The following is a 17,820-nucleotide window of genomic DNA, read 5'->3' as shown; positions in this document are numbered from 1 at the left end:
TATATATGTATGTGTATATGTATGTATATATATATATATATGTATGTATATATATATGTATACATATATATATATATATATATATATATATATATGTATATATATATATATGTATATATATATATATGTGTGTGTGTGTGTGTGTATGTATATGTACAATATATATTAAAAGACAAAAACATCCTTCAAATAAGTTTGGTGTTGTTAAAATGAAAATGTCCTTACGTTACTTTTTTTTTTTTTTTACTTTTGCTGTTTTTAATTTTCATTAAAATGTACTTCGAATACCTCTGATTCGTGCCAAGAATAAAAAATACAGAGTGAATAGTTTTCTATCTTTTGCCCTTGTGATGAGGTGGCAACCTGTTCTGGGTGTAACCTGCCTTCTGCCAAATGCAGCTGGGATAGGCTCTAGCACCCCTAGGACGAGAGGGGCAAGCGGGAGAATTGAATGGATGGATGGAATTCAACTACTGTATTGGCTCATGAGGAGATTGGTTGCCTATTGGCCAATCACGCACCTCCTCTGTCAAAGTGTTGTCTCACTATCAGCGTCTCTCATTGGCTGAGAGTTTCAGGTCGCTCTACTTCCAGGTTTGATAAGTGGAGTTAAAGTTCTTTTCACGACACTCCGTAACGTGTAAGTATGTCCTCTTTTTGTTTCTCTTTTTAGAATGTGACTGTCTACTACTTTTGTCTTAAACTGTTTTATTTCCACTCCGAATTTAATGTCGCAACAAAAAGTTCGCACGAAGAAACGTTCACAATACAAACCGGCGAATAAAACCGTCGCCTTTTATCGCCCCATTGTGTTTATTAAGAATGCAATATTATGTTGTAACAGGAGTCTTTTGAATTTCTATTTACAATATCTGTGTCACGTACACTGATTGCTACAAAATACTGCAAAAATATTTATCCACCCTTTTATTTTTTGTGCACTATGGCCACTGAAACTGAAATTACCTTACTCAACCGTTCATGTATCTGATTTACCTTAATTCGTTTTGTGTCACCTGTTGAGTATGTTACTGATTACCTTTTATTATTATTTTTGCAAGCATTGTATTTAAAACGTCAGCTCACCTTCTGGCGTAAAGCCTTAAAACATTTAGTTTAAATTACTAATGATTGTCGTACGCACACAAGGTGTGGTGAGATTACCCTCTGCATTTGACCCATCACCCTCACCCCCTGGGAGAGTATGGGAGCAGTGAGCAGCAGCGTTGGCCGCTCCAGGGAATAATTGTTGGTGATTTAACCCCCAATTCCAACCCTTGATGCTAAGTAGCATCAGGGAGGTAATAATGGGACCCATTTTTATAGTCTTTGGTATGACTCGGCAGGTGTTTAAACTCACGACCTACTGATCTCAGGGCGGACACTCCAACCACAAGGCCACTGAGCCTTAAAAAATATTAAAATGATGTTTTCATTGGTGTGAAATTACTGCCAAAACTGCAAACACAAAACTGTTTTTAGTCAAGCCCAACAATTTGCAAATATTAAAAAATATATTTTATTAAATGAAAAGATTCACAAGTTTAAAAAACATTTTCTTCGAGTTAAAACATTTGACAACAATATTCCACCCTGCGCAATCCATATAATTGCACTCAGAGCAGCCACAACGACAAGCGGTGCTGTTGAGTCAATTTAAGGCTGTCAGAGCTACTGTTATTTGCGTATTGTGCCATCCGCCAAAAAAAATCAAGAAAAAGAAGCACGGTGGGGAGTAAAATGGAAACATGCTCAAGCTGTAAGTTAACCTGTGTGTTTTAGACATTTTCATAGCTGGAGCATAAACAAACATGGTTTCGGCTTTATGATTACAATGTTCACCATTATGAGATACTTCTAGGCATGAAATAACACCTTTTAATCCAATATAGATATGCTGCCGGGGCAGCACGGTGGTAGAGGGGTTAGTGCGTCTGCCTCACAATACGAAGGTGCCGAGTAGTCTGGGGTTCAATCCCAGGCTCGGGATATTTCTGTGTGGAGTTTGCATGTTCTCCCCGTGACTGCGTGGGTTCCCTCTGGGTACTCCGGCTTCCTCCCACCTCCAAAGACATGCACCTGGGGATAGGTTGATTGGCAACACTAAATTGGCCCTAGTGTGTGAATGTGAGTGTGAATGTTGTCTGTCTATCTGTGTTGGCCCTGCGATGAGGTGGCGACTTGTCCAGGGTGTACCCCGCCTTCCGCCCGATTGTAGCTGAGATAGGCTCCAGCCCCCCCCGCGGCCCCGAAGGGAATAAGCAGTAGAAAATGGATGGATGGATAGTTATGCTGCCTGAGGCTAAGCCAATCACTGGCCACGATACTGAATGTCTCTTGAGGTTTGGTATTATTTAGTGGCCAATACTGCTGTAATATTGATCTTTTGAGGTAATTTAGACAAATGTATGCTTGAAAATGCAAAAAAAAATCCTCAATAGAGTAAAGCCGCAAACTTTAAAGCGTGATATAGCGAGGGACGACTGTACTTTCTTGACGAGATGTGCAAGTAATGAATGAGTTCAAAACTCATGGTGAGTACTCGTCTCCATAAACTTGTTGACTTCTACCTGTGTAGAGGTAGGAGAGGACCAGTGTTACAACTTACAAAACATGTCACAGTTTGTATAAATGTAATAAAGTGGTGGAAAAAGCAGCAGATATGTTACCTTCTTCAAATCAACTCTACTTTCCTATCACAAGTTCGACAAAACAAACAAATTGCCTACTCAGCCCAACTCATTAGTACTTGTTAAAGCATTAGGTCTGGGAGGTGGGATTGTATGTGTAGCATGTGGTCATCCGCTCAGTTCAAGCCTGGACTCAAACCAGCGACCACAAATTCCCTCCAAATGAGAGTTAAGTCTTGAGGCGTATACACAATGAGCTAAAAGCCCTGAGCAGCCAGGTAATTTTCTAGCGTGACTCTGAATGCGTCAGGAAGTGAGGTTTACACGCCGTATTGTCGCACATAGCTGACATCCGTTACACATGTGCGAGTTTTTGTGTATTGTGACAGGTGTCTCCGGTGAATCGATTAATGGATTAACTAAAGGGGAGACTTGTTGTGCAAGTAAATCGAGTATCTCTGTAAGAGGAATCAGGTTTTAAATCACTGCTGTCTTGTTGATCCTTTCTAAAGAACACGTTGAGTAAGAAGCAAAACATGGTGAAACTTAGCACGCTTGTCTTTTATTCTTTTAAAAGAAAATGTGTATTTAATGAATGTCAAGAAAAATATTGGTGGAATACTATCGTCTGTATTCTTGTGTATTGCAGTCTGTGGAAGCAACATGGCTCAGACTGGAGGTGAGGACACGTTGGACGCCTTCAAGTTCTTTTCAAAGAAGTCAGTACTGTTAAAAACAATGTTTTCATGTGATTTACAGAACTTTCTGCACTCTAATCAAAATACAACCATTGTTTAGGGTTTATACTGTAATGCAGGCCTGTCCAAACTTTTCTGAGGTCCACATACTAATACAAATAAAAATAAAACACTGAGGCCCATTTTTATGTTTTTCATTTTGTAAATAAGTTATCCTGGAGTAGCTTTGTGATATTAGCATTATTGTTATGTATTTTTGGATAGTGCTGCAGTTCACACTGTAAACACCCCCCCAAAAAATCAAAGAATGCGGAGCAATATTTAATGTTTTAATTTTTCCAAAATGTTATCAAATATGCAAAGTAGAAACTTAGTGTTAAGTCATTATCGCATTACCTTTGACAGTCCTAGAATACATTTATATGTCAGGAGTCAATGTGCAGGTAAAAAGGTTGTTTAATTACCAAAAACTAACATCCCGCATTGGACCAGCCGTCAACCAGTCAACACCATATAAAGCATCCTGATTGGAAACCCTGGACAGGTGAGTAAAATCAGTGCTGAAACAGAAATAAACACAATATACAGGAAAACAATGACAAAGTTTAAAAATGTCATGTGGGATCATGACAATAAAGATGATGTAAATAAATGGAGCGATCAGAATATAACTCAATGTAACCGAGGAAATGTAATGTTTCTTCTTCACAAAAATACTCAAGTAAAAGTCAGCGGCATTTAAACTATTTTGACAAGTCCAATGTATCCAAAACATTACTGTAATTTCTGGGCTATAGAGTACACTGGTATTTAAGTTGCACCCACCAAATTTTAGATGAAATAGTTTGACATATGGTCGAAAGTTTACATACACTTGTAAATAACATAATGTCATGGCTGTCTTGAGTTTCCAATCATTTCTACAACTCTTATTTTTTTGTGATAGAGTGATTGGAGCTCATACATGTCAAAAATTCTACCAGAAGCTTGTGGATGCCTACCAAAAGTGCCTTATTGCAGTGAAACTTGCCAAGGGACATGTAACCAAATTTTAACATTGCTGTATATACCGTATGTATATTTTTGACCCAGCAGATTTGGTCACATTTTCAGTAGACCCATAATAAATTCATAAAAGAACCAAACTTCATGAATGTTTTTTGTGACAAACAAGTATGTGCTCCAATCACTCTATCACAAAAAATAAGAGTTATTATTATTGGAAACTCAAGACAGCCATGACATTGTGTCCTTCACAAGTGTATGTAAACTTTTGACCACGACTGTATATATATATATATACATACACACATTGAATGTGGCACACCGCCGCAGCGTTTTTATTATTAATATTAAATATAAAATCCCCCAGAAGAAATTACACAAAGTCTGACGCTATTCTTAACTTTTGTTACCAATCTTATGTTACAAATGGCACAATTCCAGCTGGTTTTTTCCTCCCATGTACACACTTTCGTCTCCGTGAGTCCGCGCTTCCCCGCCGTACACAAAGTAACACTTCTTCATTCTCCGCCAATCGCCTTTCAGGCACGGACAGTGTGTTTGCAAACATGGGAAAAACTGGCATTAAATCCGAACATAAAACATTAACACCAGCAGGTTGTTACAGTTTGAATGGATATACAAAGCCTATTATTTGCGCACTATTTACAAGGAATGTACCGAAAAAAGACTTTGATTACCGAAAACAGTAATACCCGGATGTAAACAAAACGCACGCCATTGTCTGGCGCGTTGTCAGCATGTCTGCGATGTGGATGTCATTTTAATATAACACAGATATACCCACAGACAGCCATTCACAAAATGTGCAAATATTAAGAGGACAGTGGCGACTTTTGAGAAGAGAAAGTTCAACTGGAGCAGTGCGAAGCAAGTATGATGTCATGCTTGCTTGAGCTCGCCTCAGCAAGGGACAGAAGTAAAGCGTCTCTAAACATTACTACAATTTATATTATCAGAGAAATATTAGTTTTGTTGCTAGTAATTTTTCGGACTATCAGTCGCAGTTTTTTTCATAGTTTGGTGCGACTTATACTCAGGAGCGACTTATGTGTGAAATTATTAACACATTACCGTAAAATATCAAATAATATTATTTAGTTCATTTACGTAGGAGACTAGACGTATAAGATTTCATGGGATTTAGCGAATAGGAGTGACAGATTGTTTGGTAAACGTATAGCATGTTCTATATGTTATAGTTATTTGAATGACTCTTACCATAATATGTTACGTTAACATACCAGGCACGTTCTCAGTTGGTTATTTATGCATCATATAACGTACACTTATTCAGCCTGTTGTTCACTATTCTTTATTTATTTTAAATTGCCTTTCAAATGTCTATTCTTGGTGTTGGGTTTTATCAAATAAATTTCCCCCAAAAATGCGACTTATACTCCAGTGCGACTTATATGTTTTTTCCTTCTTTATTATGCATTTTCGGTCAGTGCGACTTATACTCCGGAGCGAGTTATAGTCCGAAATACGGTAGTTTTTAATTTTAAAAAAGTCATTAAAAGTCTTGATAATGACACTTGTGATGCTCAAATTACATTGTACAATAAGCAACAACAATTGAAAATACGGCAAAACGATATATAAAATATCCTAATATTAATTGATAAAAACAGATTTGTTTTTAAATGTAATGGTAAATGGGTCGTACTTGTATAGCGCTTTTCTACCTTTTTAAGGAACTCAAAGCGCTTTGACACTATTTTCCACATTCACCCATTCGCACACACACGTTCACACACTGATGGCGGGAGCTGCCATGCACGGCGCTAACCAGGCCCATCAGGAGCAAGGGTGAAGTGTCTTGCTCATGGACACAACGGACGTGACTAGGATGGTAGAAGGTGGGGATTGAACCAGTAACCCTCAGATAGCTGGCATGGCCACTCTCCCAACTTCGCCACGCCGTATGTATACATCTCTACATCTCTAATGTATACAATCTCTATTCATACATTATGTTACTTTAATTTGTTTTAACATAAAAAACACTAATTTTTAAGGTGTGGCGACTCTTAGTTTTATTTTGTAGTAGTAGTAGCAACTTGTTCACTTATCAGAATCAGCTTTATTGTCATTTCACAATATCGAACTGGGCATGCAATTGACGTTAAGGCCACATTGGGGTCAGTACACGTTTACAAGATTACATTTTACTTGCAATGTAAACAATCAGCTGAAAAAATTCAGATTTTGAAAAAACCTGATTTAGGACATTTTGGCCTGCAGTGTTAATGTAGTCTTTGTCATTACTACCATGAATTGATTTACGTGGACCCCGACTTAAACAAGTTGAAAAACTTATTCGGGTGTTACCATTTAGTGGTCAATTGTACGGAATATGTACTGTACTGTGCAATCAAAAAACTCCAGATGTCTTTAACAGGGTGTCCGTGACTCCTACGGGATCCGCAGAGGTACTGTAGGGGGTCGAGAAATTTTTGGTTGATTAGGCTTCTTTATTATTTACAGGTGAAAGTCAGACAATTAGAATATCGTGCAAAGGTTCGTTTATTCCAGCGACTAGATTTACAAGGTGAAACTAACATATGATATAAGCTGATAACATGCAACTCAAAATATTTCAAGCTCTCTTTTGATATCATTTTGATAATTATGGCTTACAGTTTATAAAAAATCCTTAAATTGAAAGTTTCAGAAAATTTGGGATTTTCAAAAACTGTAAGGCATGATCATCAAATTTATAACATATAAAGGCTCGACAAATATCACTTTGTATATAATGAGTTATCTCATATTAGGTTCACATTGGAAGTTGAATTGCTGACATAAATGCACGATAATTAATTTTTTTTAGTTTCACCTGTAAATAATATGTATTAATATCGTACCCCGTCATTTTTTCACAAATGTAAACGTCTTTAAATACACATTGACAATATGAATCTAACACACTGTAGTGTAGCTTAAAAATGGCAGTGACATGGCCACCCTACTCACTGTACCTTGGAAGTTTAAAATATAAACATGAATAAATAATTATTTACATGTTTTACATTTAAGATAGCTAGCTATTAGCGCGCTAGTTTACAGTTAGCTGCACTATATTGCGTTATTTAAAAATCTTAGTGTTGCACAGTAACCCGGTACATTTAGGACCAGGTTAATTTCAAACACCATCCATCCATCCATTTTCTACCGCTTATTCCCTTTGGGGTCGCGGGGGGCGCTGGAGCCTATCTCAGCTACAATCGGGCGGAAGGCGGGGTACACCCTGGACAAGTCGCCACCTCATCGCAGGGCCAACACAGATAGACAGACAACATTCACACTCACATCCACACACTAGGGCCAATTTAGTGTTGCCAATCAACTTATCCCCAGGTGCATGTCTTTGGAAGTGGGAGGAAGCCGGAGTACCCGGAGGGAACCCACGCAGTCACGGGGAGGACATGCAAACTCCACACAGAAAGATCCCGAGCCCGGGATTGAACCCAAGACTACTCAGGACCTTCGTATTGTGAGGCAGATGCACTAACCCCTCTCCCACCGTGAAGCCCAATTTCAAACACAGTTTTTTTTTTCAAGATATTTAAGTTAATAGTCCTCCCTAGGGTTGCGTGGTATGGACAATATACGATTTAAATGACATAAAACTGCTGACGATAGAGCGTTAAAATATCGTGAAGATGCATGTTAATGACATATTCTAGCTGTGTCCCGCAAATTTGACACCGACAAGTGAACAAACACGTCCTCAACACAATGTAGCGTCCTCGTTAGCGGCGAATGTCCCTCCTGAGTGCAGCAAAGCCACTTACACATCAGCTATTTTCACCTAAAGGGCAGCAAATATAGTAATTTTCGGCCGTCAGTGTCTAAGTGCCATCCGCAAAGGACGAAAAATAGCTATACATGCTACACTACACATCGGAGGAGGATATGCTAACCGCAAGCTAGAGCTCTTGAATGTAAACAAAGGTTGGTGGATGGATACAAATATTGCCACTAATGATACAGAGTATAATACAAGTATGTGGTTAGATCCATCCATCCATTTTCTTCCGCTTATCCGAGGTCGGGTCGCGGGGGCAGCAGCCTAAGCCCAGACTTCCCTCTTCCCAGCCACTTCGTCCAGCTCCTCCCGGGGGATCCTGAGGCGTTCCCAGGCCAGCCGGGAGACATAGTCTTCCCAACGTGTCCTGGGTCTTCCCCGTGGCCTCCTACCGGTCGGATGTGCCCTAAACACCTCCTTATTATCAAAACATTTCTTGTTGTTTTTGTTATTGTTTACAAACTCAAAGAATGAGCCCCTGGACACAGGAGGGCTTTAGGGGCAAAACCAAAAGATTTAAATCAGAGCCAATAGAAAGAAATATTTAAATATATAATTGATATTGTAACACTGTGATCCTGTGTTCCTCTTAAAGTTATGGTGCAAAAATAAGGAATATGTAAGAAATGCTTATTGAAGTGTAAGTGTAACAAAATAGTGCAAAATCTGAAACTGTAAACATCGAGAAACCTGAGGGAACTATTTTTCGCAGGTTTAGTGCCAGGAAGTTACGGCTGTGCTCGGGTGTGCTTCATCTGATTATGCTCAGTTTTCAAAAATCTCAAAAACTGTCATACTTTTGGGTTGACTTTACTTGTTTTATCAATAAATTATTTGCTCTCTGCTGCACTATTTTTTTGTTTCATTTCTCACTCTATGCAAAGAATCAATCGCGAGACAACAAGATTGCTCAATGAAGCTTGATAGTTGATACTGTTACCTGATTGGTTGTTAGCGTGTTACTCCCACTGATCAGGAACCACTTCCTGTGTTGCTCGGTTAACAGAGAGCGAGTGCATTTGGTCATGCAACCGACGTAGCCACGCAACTACGGGTTTCTTCCGACATAAAAGATAAAAAACATTGAATGTTTTATTGAACACATTCTTTATTGATATTGATCACAGAAGGCTGCAATATAGATTTTAGGCCATATCGCCCATCCCTCGTCCCCACCCCATCTTTCTATCGGTTTGGGTGTCCTTGGTCTGAAAAATGTTGAAGACTCCTGCTTTACTCAGCACCTTTTTGCACAACGCCACCCCATGCTCTTGCTTTTAAGTTGTCCTGTACAATATGTGATGGAAACGTCTGGTCTTATTGTTACTGAATGAAACTACGATGCTGTGTTGAAAGCGACACAAGAACACATGAAAAATGTCATAGAATAAAAGCTGCTTCAAAGAGAGTCAACCTTTTGTAAGCAGGTCTTGACAAAAGCAAATGTTGTGAAAGAGCATGTCGGGGTTGAAAGCTGCCCCGCAGGTTTCTCCACCTGTCTTTCGAACGCTCCTTATGACTCTTTGGATCTTTTTTTCAGGAAGCATCCATCAGATGCAGACAGACAGAAAGCTGAGGAAACTGACTCTGTGCCCACCAGCAAAGCATCAGCATGTGACCCGTATCGTTACAAGATGGACTACCCACACATGGGAATCTGCCTAATTATCAACAATAAGAACTTCCACAGAAGTACAAGTAAATAACCTACATTTTTTCCCAATTCAGTGATTTCATTCTTCCAAGGACCCCAATTAAAATACATTTTCCTAACTGTCAATCATAAAGTATATTCTTTGTGTGTCTGCTGAAGCAATGCACACATGAAGACGTTAGTTTGACCAGGTGCCAGTGATGTAACGACTTTACAGGTACATCCGGTATTTGCACCTGTCTCAAGGGAGAAGCTTGAGTTATCAGTAAATATCATGTGACCTGTAACTATGCTCAGCACTACTGTAGATCCATCTGATCTCTTCAAGATGCTGTTTTTAAATATGGACCACCGCTTGTGTCTCTTTACAGACATGAGTACTCGCAACGGGACGGATGTGGACGCTAAGCTTGCCTTCAAGACGTTTGCTGAATTTGGTTATTCTGTTAAAGTGTTCAACGATCAGACTGTGAAGCAGATGAAGAGTCTGATGCTCAGCAGTAATGTTTTTTTTTCTTTTTCTCATTATTTAACAGTAGATCCACACCTATTTGCACTCCCGACCATCACATGTTTTTTCTCTCTGCTTTAACTGCGAACAATTCAGTCAAATAATAATTGACTTAACTGTCTAATTTGCATAATTATTAATAAATCATGTATTTCTTTAAAAAGCTTAAAAAAACAACATACTGTATATATGTTTAAATTAGTGCTGTCAATGGTACATTTTAATCAGAATAATGACACTTTTGAATTTGGATTAATCATGATTATTAACGGTTATTTTTCGCTTGCATAATTTAAATTAACTTGTGGTGCTTTCGACTGCAATATTGTTGCAGGTTTTGCTTGTGTGATTATCTGTTGTGTGGCTGTTAACTCCTAGTAGCCTCTGGCCTACCATATTTAACTTTTGTAAATGACTAGACTGAAATACAAGAAAATACCAAACTTGTGTGCTTTTAGATGTTAACTGGCTATACAGCTTTGCACAAGTAAACATGCTGCAGGACTGCTTGTATCGGAGCTTACAGTATATTGCATATTTTAGCTGCAAGCCAATATCATCCGATTTGTTTTTGCTAATATCGGACCGATATCAATATCGGGTCGGAACACCCGTAGTGCGTTCTACTTGCCGGTAACGAGATTACTTTCTAAGCGTCATTGCTTGTGTTGAGCCTTTATTCACAACCACTACTCTATGTGAAAATACTTAATTGCATCCTGGCTAATTCCTATGTTACAACATGTGCTGAAACCATGGATGAAAGTTGGTCAACTTGACAATCGCAGCACAGATAACCGCTGACATTAGCAGGGTATTTGTCGTATTTTTCCTGTCATTCCACATCGCTCATGCCAAAGGCTCACCAATGTAATGTGGCGCTGATGATGTTGAAGACGAAGTGCATCAACAGTTCATCTCTACTTAGCATTGTGCCGACAGCTGTCTTTATAGCATTAAGTAGTGCACCAAGTCCCAAGGAGTCCTGCTGCTTTAGTTACATCAAACTCTCACCAATGAGGAGATGCCTTATTGATGACGCAGGAGTTGAAAATTAAGTGCATCAACCGTTTTACTCTATGCTTCATGAAAATAAACACTGGGTTCATCGCCATGACATTGGAAGTTACTTTTAACCCAGAATCGGAAGTCCCGCTTGGTGATTATCTTTATCAATCACCACAACATAACAATAGGAATAAAGACACAACGATTTATATAATGTTTCTTTAACCTTTCTATTAGCCTATTTAGTTACAGAATGACTGTATAGGAAACACAAACTTGAAGAGAAAGTGGTTTGATGGCGCTGCTCTAGGGGGAAAAGAGTGCTACAGCTATGAACCCAGCAGACAGCGCTGTCACAAGTCAGGTAGACTCAACATTTTCCAGCAGGAAATAATAATGTGTATAACTGATAATAATGTGTATAACTGAATATAAAATATTAATAACTGTGAGAGGCACATTACAGGGTTCAGAGTGTATTAAAAATAGACATTTTAGGGCCTTTTTACCAGCACTTCCAAAATTAGCATTTTTCCTCCGTACGTGGAGGGTCTTTGAACAAAACCCCTGTAAGTAGTGAGGATCTACTGTGATGTAAGCAGTATAACTTCCAGCATACATGCATGATTGGAAATAGCAAAACGATCAAAGCAAGTTATGTCATTCTCATTCGCTTTCCTTACTTGCAGCATCCCAAGAGGACCACAGCAACAGCGCGTCATTCGTGTGCGTGCTGCTAAGTCATGGCGACGAGGGCGTGATATTTGGAACTGACGGCTTTGAACAACTTGAAATTCTGACCAAACCTTTTAAAGGAGATCGCTGCAGGTCTCTGGTGGGAAAACCAAAGCTCTTCTTTATACAGGTGAGTGAAATGTACTGAAAACAATCCAAGCTTAAAATATGGCATAGTACATTCAATAAGGTAATGTGATTGCACCTCCTGTGAGCTGATGAAAGAATGTTAGTCAGCTGTGGGGACCAGGGTATCAGGGCAACTTGCTCTGGCTGACGAGGTAAGTCAGGAGGCAGGATCCAGGATTTTGCAGCCATTGTTGTGTTTGTTGTTGTGGCTTAAAATGCCTGAATTAGTGGCAGCTTTTTTCAGAAAGTAGCGGCAAAAGTTGCAACGTTTTGACTCTTAATTTTTTCCAAAAACATTGAATAAACTTATGATTTTATGAATTTGTTTTCAATGTATAAAGAGATCTTGTAACCTTAACTTCAAAAAGCACAAGTTAAAAAAAAAAACACTTGACTGTTTTATACCCCACGATAGAGCTGCAACTAATGACTATTTTGATACTCAGCGATTATCTTAACGAATAATCGACTTCTCGATTTATGAAGAATTAACCGAGTCAGTGGCTCTAATTTAGCGTCTACTTTAAATTCAACTTAAGGTATGTCTGGCATGTGCTAACTTACAAAGATGACTGATTCATTCAGAAGTATTATTACTGTAAATGTGCTGCTCAATAAGCTGTTACAAAAAACTAAATATAGTAACTATTAAACTTGTGTCCATATTAAAGCAAGGGCAGGCCCAGTGCTGACAAAAACAAAGTATATTTTTTTGGTGAAAACAAAGGGCAGTAAAAATAGCAGCTACAAAAAAACAAAAAACAATGCTATCTAACTTCTTCAAAAAACAAGCAATTTGAGATTATGTTTAAAAAGCTGCACACATGCACATTACTGATTAACTCTGGCATTTTTGCAATATAATAGACTCGATTAATTCTGAACATTATAGCTATCGAATAGATTGTATATTCTTTTATATCAGGGATGTAGAGCTTAATGTCCGCACCGTGTGTGTATGTGTATGTGATTCATGTTTATTGTGCTAACGCTGCTTCACACCTGAAGTATCTGATGTATAAATAAAAAAAGTAATTGAATTGATAAAGACAAAGTTTAGCTGGCTAACTTTGCCTAAAATGATAGTTGAATCTATTTTTCATATAAGTTCGAGCGATACAGTAAATTGTATTAGAAACGGAAACAGCATGTATGAGACAGTCTGCCCCACAACAATAGGATAGAGAAAAAGAAAGACCTTATTGACTACAATTTTAGACTACAATGGCGGACTCGCGCAAAGCTCTTCGGGTAAATTTCTACCATATATAGATAATCTGCTTACGTCACCAATGGGAAAAATGTCACAAAATGGGCAAATTCCAAATGACTCTTATGAAGGCAAGATTGTTTTATGAATATCTCCCCCATCCCTCCATGGTTCCTACCTCAGGTCCATATATTGGGTCATTCCCCACACTTTCATCGACGCTAGCTTAAGTTAATGGTGGTAATCATACGACTCGTTACCCACCTACCCGGGGCCCGGATCTGAACCCAAGTGGTGTTTTGTTATTGGACTTTTGTGCCCGTCACGGATTGTCCATAACGAACACCATGTTCAAGCATAAGGGTGTCCATATGTGCACTTGGCACCAGGACACCCTAGGCCGCAGTTCTATGATCGACTTTGTAGTTGTGTCATCGGATTTGCGGCCTCATGTTTTGGACACTCGGGTGAAGAGAGGGGCGGAGCTTTCTACCGATCACCACCTGGTGGTGAGTTGGCTGCGATGGTGGGGGAGGATGCCGGACAGACCTGGCAGGCCCAAACGCATTGTGAGGGTTTGCTGGGAACGTCTGGCAGAGTCTCCTGTCAGAGAGAGTTTCAATTCCCACCTCCGGAAGAACTTTGAACATGTCACGAGGGAGGTGCTGGACATTGAGTCCGAGTGGACCATGTTCCGCACCTCTATTGTCGAGGCGGCTGATTGGAGCTGTGGCCGCAAGGTAGTTGGTGCCTGTCGTGGCGGTAATCCTAGAACCCGTTGGTGGACACCGGCGGTGAGGGATGCCGTCAAGCTGAAGAAGGAGTCCTATCGGGTTCTTTTGGCTCATGGGACTCCTGAGGCAGCGGACAGGTACCGACAGGCCAAGCGGTGTGCGACTTCAGCGGTCGCGGAGGCAAAAACTCGGACATGGGAGGAGTTCGGGGAAGCCATGTAAAACGACTTCCGGACGGCTTCGAAGCGATTCTGGACCACCATCCGCCGCCTCAGGAAGGGGAAGCAGTGCACTACCAACACCGTGTATGGTGCGGATGGTGTTCTGCTGACCTCGACTGCGGAAGTTGTGGATCGGTGGAGGGAATACTTCGAAGACCTCCTCAATCCCACCAACACGTCTTCCTATGAGGAAGCAGTGCCTGGGGAATCTGTGGTGGGCTCTCCTATTTCTGAGGTTGCTGAGGTAGTTAAAAAGCTCCTCGGTGGCAAGGCCCCGGGGGTGGATGAGATCCGCCCGGAGTTCCTTAAGGCTCTGGATGCTGTAGGGCTGTCTTGGTTGACAAGACTCTGCAGCATCGCGTGGACATCGGGGGCAGTACCTCTGGATTGGCAGACCGGGGTGGTGGTTCCTCTCTTTAAAAAGGGGAACCGGAGGGTGTGTTCTAACTATCGTGGGATCACACTCCTCAGCCTTCCCGGTAAGGTCTATTCAGGTGTACTGGAGAGGAGGCTACGCCGGATAGTCGAACCTCGGATTCAGGAGGAACAGTGTGGTTTTCGTCCTGGTCGTGGAACTGTGTACCAACTCTATACTCTCGGCAGAGTCCTTGAGGGTGCATGGGAGTTTGCCCAACCAGTCTACATGTGCTTTGTGGACTTTGAGAAGGCATTCGACCGTGTCCCTCGGGAAGTCCTGTGGGGAGTGCTCAGAGAGTATGGGGTTTCGGACTGTCTGATTGTGGCGGTCCGCTCCCTGTATGATCAGTGTCAGAGCTTGGTTCGCATTGCTGGCAGTAAGTAGGACACGTTTCCGGTGAGGGTTGGACTCCGCCAAGGCTGCCCTTTGTCACCGATTCTGTTCATAACTTTTATGGACAGAATTTCTAGGCGCAGTCAAGGCGTTGAGGGGATCCGGTTTGGTGGCTGCAGGATTAGGTCTCTGCTTTTTGCAGATGATTTGGTCCTGATGGCTTCATCTGGCCAGGATCTTCAGCTCTCACTGGATCGGTTCGCAGCTGAGTGTGAAGCGACTGGGATGAGAATCAGCACCTCCAAGTCCGAGTCCATGGTTCTCGCCCGGAAAAGGGTGGAGTGCCATCTCCGGGTTGGGGAGGAGATCTTGCCCCAAGTGGAGGAGTTCAAGTACCTCGGAGTCTTGTTCACGAGTGAGGGAAGAGTGGATCGTGAGATCGACAGGCGGATCGGTGCGGCGTCTTCAGTAATGCGGACGCTGTATCAATCCGTTGTGGTGAAGAAGGAGCTGAGCCGGAAGGCAAAGCTCTCAATTTACCGGTCGATCTACGTTCCCATCCTCACCTATGGTCATGAGCTTTGGGTTATGACCGAAAGGACAAGATCACGGGTACAAGCGGCCGAAATGAGTTTCCTCCGCCGGGTGGCGGGGCTCTCCCTTAGAGATAGGGTGAGAAGCTCTGTCATCCGGGGGGAGCTCAAAGTAAAGCCGCTGCTCCTCCACATTGAGAGGAGCCAGATGAGGTGGTTCGGGCATCTGGTCAGGATGCCACCCGAGCGCCTCCCTAAGGAGGTGTTTAGGGCATGTCCGACCGGTAGGAGGCCCCGAGGAAGACCCAGGACACGTTGGGAAGACTATGTCTCCCGGCTGGCCTGGGAACGCCTCGGGATCCCCCGGGAGGAGCTGGACGAAGTGGCTGGGGAGAGGGAAGTCTGGGCTTCCCTGCTTAGGCTGCTACCCCCGCGACCCGACCTCGGATAAGCGGAAGAAGATGGATGGATGGATGGATCCCTCCATGGTTTGATTCCACATTTTCGGGACTCATGCAGATCCCAGATACACAAACACAGATACCAATAGGTAATAAAAGTTGATTTTGCATAATAGGTGCTCTTTAAGTTACATTTATTTAGAAATAAGATCTTATGTCACTGTTACGAACTATTTAAAGAAGCCATATTTGGCGGTGTGTTCCAGGCGTGTCGTGGCTCAACGCTGGATGATGGAGCTGAGCTTCAGGCCGACAGTGTAGAGGAGCAAAGTTCAGAGAGAATACCGGTGGAGGCGGATTTCCTCTACGCCTATTCCACAGCCCCAGGTAACCAACCCAGCACTTTTTATCAGCGACGTGCAGTAATGTCACGTTTAGTCAATGAGTCCTGCAGCATGGTACTGTAAACATAGAGTTGTACGGATCTAACAATGAAAACAACCCTTTAGGCTACTATTCATGGAGGAACACGCAGAACGGTTCCTGGTTCATGCAGGCGCTGTGCAACATGTTGCAGCATCACAGAGGAGAGTTGGAGCTGATGCAGATCATGACCCGTGTCAACAACACTGTGGCGATGCACTTTGAATCTAACTCTAACCTCCCTGGATTCACCGGCAAGAAGCAGATCCCCTGCATCGTCTCCATGTTAACCAAAGACCTTTACTTTCCTAAGTAGCTTTCTTTTTTTAAATATATGTTCAGCGAGTAGATAATCAGGTTTTTGTGAATCAATGTCTGGCTAGAACATTTCACTACACTTTTTCATTGAAATGACTTGTCTGCAGTTGTTGTAAATGAAGTGACCACTAGAGGCCGCCAGAGAAACATTTGGGTGCTGTACAATACAAAGTAACATTTAAACACAAACAAAAGTGTATCCTTGTCAAATACGTTTTTTTTTTATAAACCTGTCAAAAAATGTTATGCTCCTAAAAGATAACTACTCAAACGTGAAATAAAATCCGATTATTTTTGGTCTGTTCTTCAATTTCAATTTATGAAACGATATTAGTACTAACCGATGGCTCCCAAAACACTGATTTTAACTGTCAAAATAATTTCTTTTAAATATGAATTAACCTGATATTTTCCTTTTGCATGTTCGAAATAAACTCTAACCATAACCATTGTACTTGGTCCTCAATCTAAATGATCAGACCTCGCCCGGGTTACGTCATAACATTTCCTGCAATAACTACACACAATAAAAAAAGATTCTGTTACACGTTTATGTATTTAGTAAATAGATGTATTCATGTGTGAGTCGCAAATAACTGCATTACAGTGGAACTATGTGGTATTTATAACTCGATAACTTTCGTTTCCTGCAGAAACGAGAAGACGCAGACGGCAGGAAGTGAAAATGAAATCGAACACAAATATCGTCTACCTTGGCGCACATACATAGTTTTCTTAGTTTACTCAAAAAGTACAAACATGTAAAGATAGACTTGCTTTGTATAATAACATAGAAAGAGCTCAGCGATACGTGTGGTGGATGTGTCATTTAGTTGTGTTGAAGGCTCCACCGGCTTTGGCGATACGGGAAATGTATCTATCGATGCGATATTAAGTTAATACAGGTGACGTATTGCCAATACCAATACTTATACCTCCAACGTTATGCATCTGGAGATAAGTTGATTGGCAACTCTAAATTGGCCCTAGTGTGTTCAGTTCAGTTTCAGTTTATTTGGAACATGCA

The 17,820-nt window shown here is 41.1% G+C and overlaps 1 protein-coding gene across 1 annotated transcript; it reads left to right on the top strand.

Moving 5' to 3' along the window:
- Nucleotides 1–551: 551 nt before the first annotated feature.
- LOC133618827 (caspase-3-like) lies at nt 552–17,097 on the top strand. Its single transcript, XM_061979571.2, has 7 exons — nt 552–640; nt 3,280–3,349; nt 9,706–9,863; nt 10,191–10,319; nt 12,028–12,203; nt 16,319–16,439; nt 16,562–17,097. Exons 2-7 carry the CDS (start codon nt 3,294–3,296, stop codon nt 16,789–16,791), a joined length of 870 nt encoding a protein of 289 aa, XP_061835555.1. The 5' UTR covers nt 552–640; nt 3,280–3,293; the 3' UTR covers nt 16,792–17,097.
- The last annotated feature ends 723 nt before the right edge of the window (nt 17,098–17,820 follow it).

Source organism: Nerophis lumbriciformis, linkage group LG19 (genome assembly GCF_033978685.3).
Source record: "Nerophis lumbriciformis linkage group LG19, RoL_Nlum_v2.1, whole genome shotgun sequence".
Lineage (NCBI taxonomy): Eukaryota > Metazoa > Chordata > Actinopteri > Syngnathiformes > Syngnathidae > Nerophis > Nerophis lumbriciformis.
This window is presented reverse-complemented; position numbering and strand designations above follow the sequence as displayed.

Bases quoted from the DNA above. Each gene is read 5' to 3' on its own strand.
- LOC133618827 (XM_061979571.2), top strand. From the start codon at position 3,294: ATGGCTCAGACTGGAGGTGAGGACACGTTGGACGCCTTCAAGTTCTTT. The intron at 3,350-9,705 runs GTCAGTACTGTT...TCTTTTTTTCAG, and splicing joins TTCAAGTTCTTTTCAAAGAA to GAAGCATCCATCAGATGCAG. The intron at 16,440-16,561 runs GTAACCAACCCA...ACAACCCTTTAG, and splicing joins CGCCTATTCCACAGCCCCAG to GCTACTATTCATGGAGGAAC.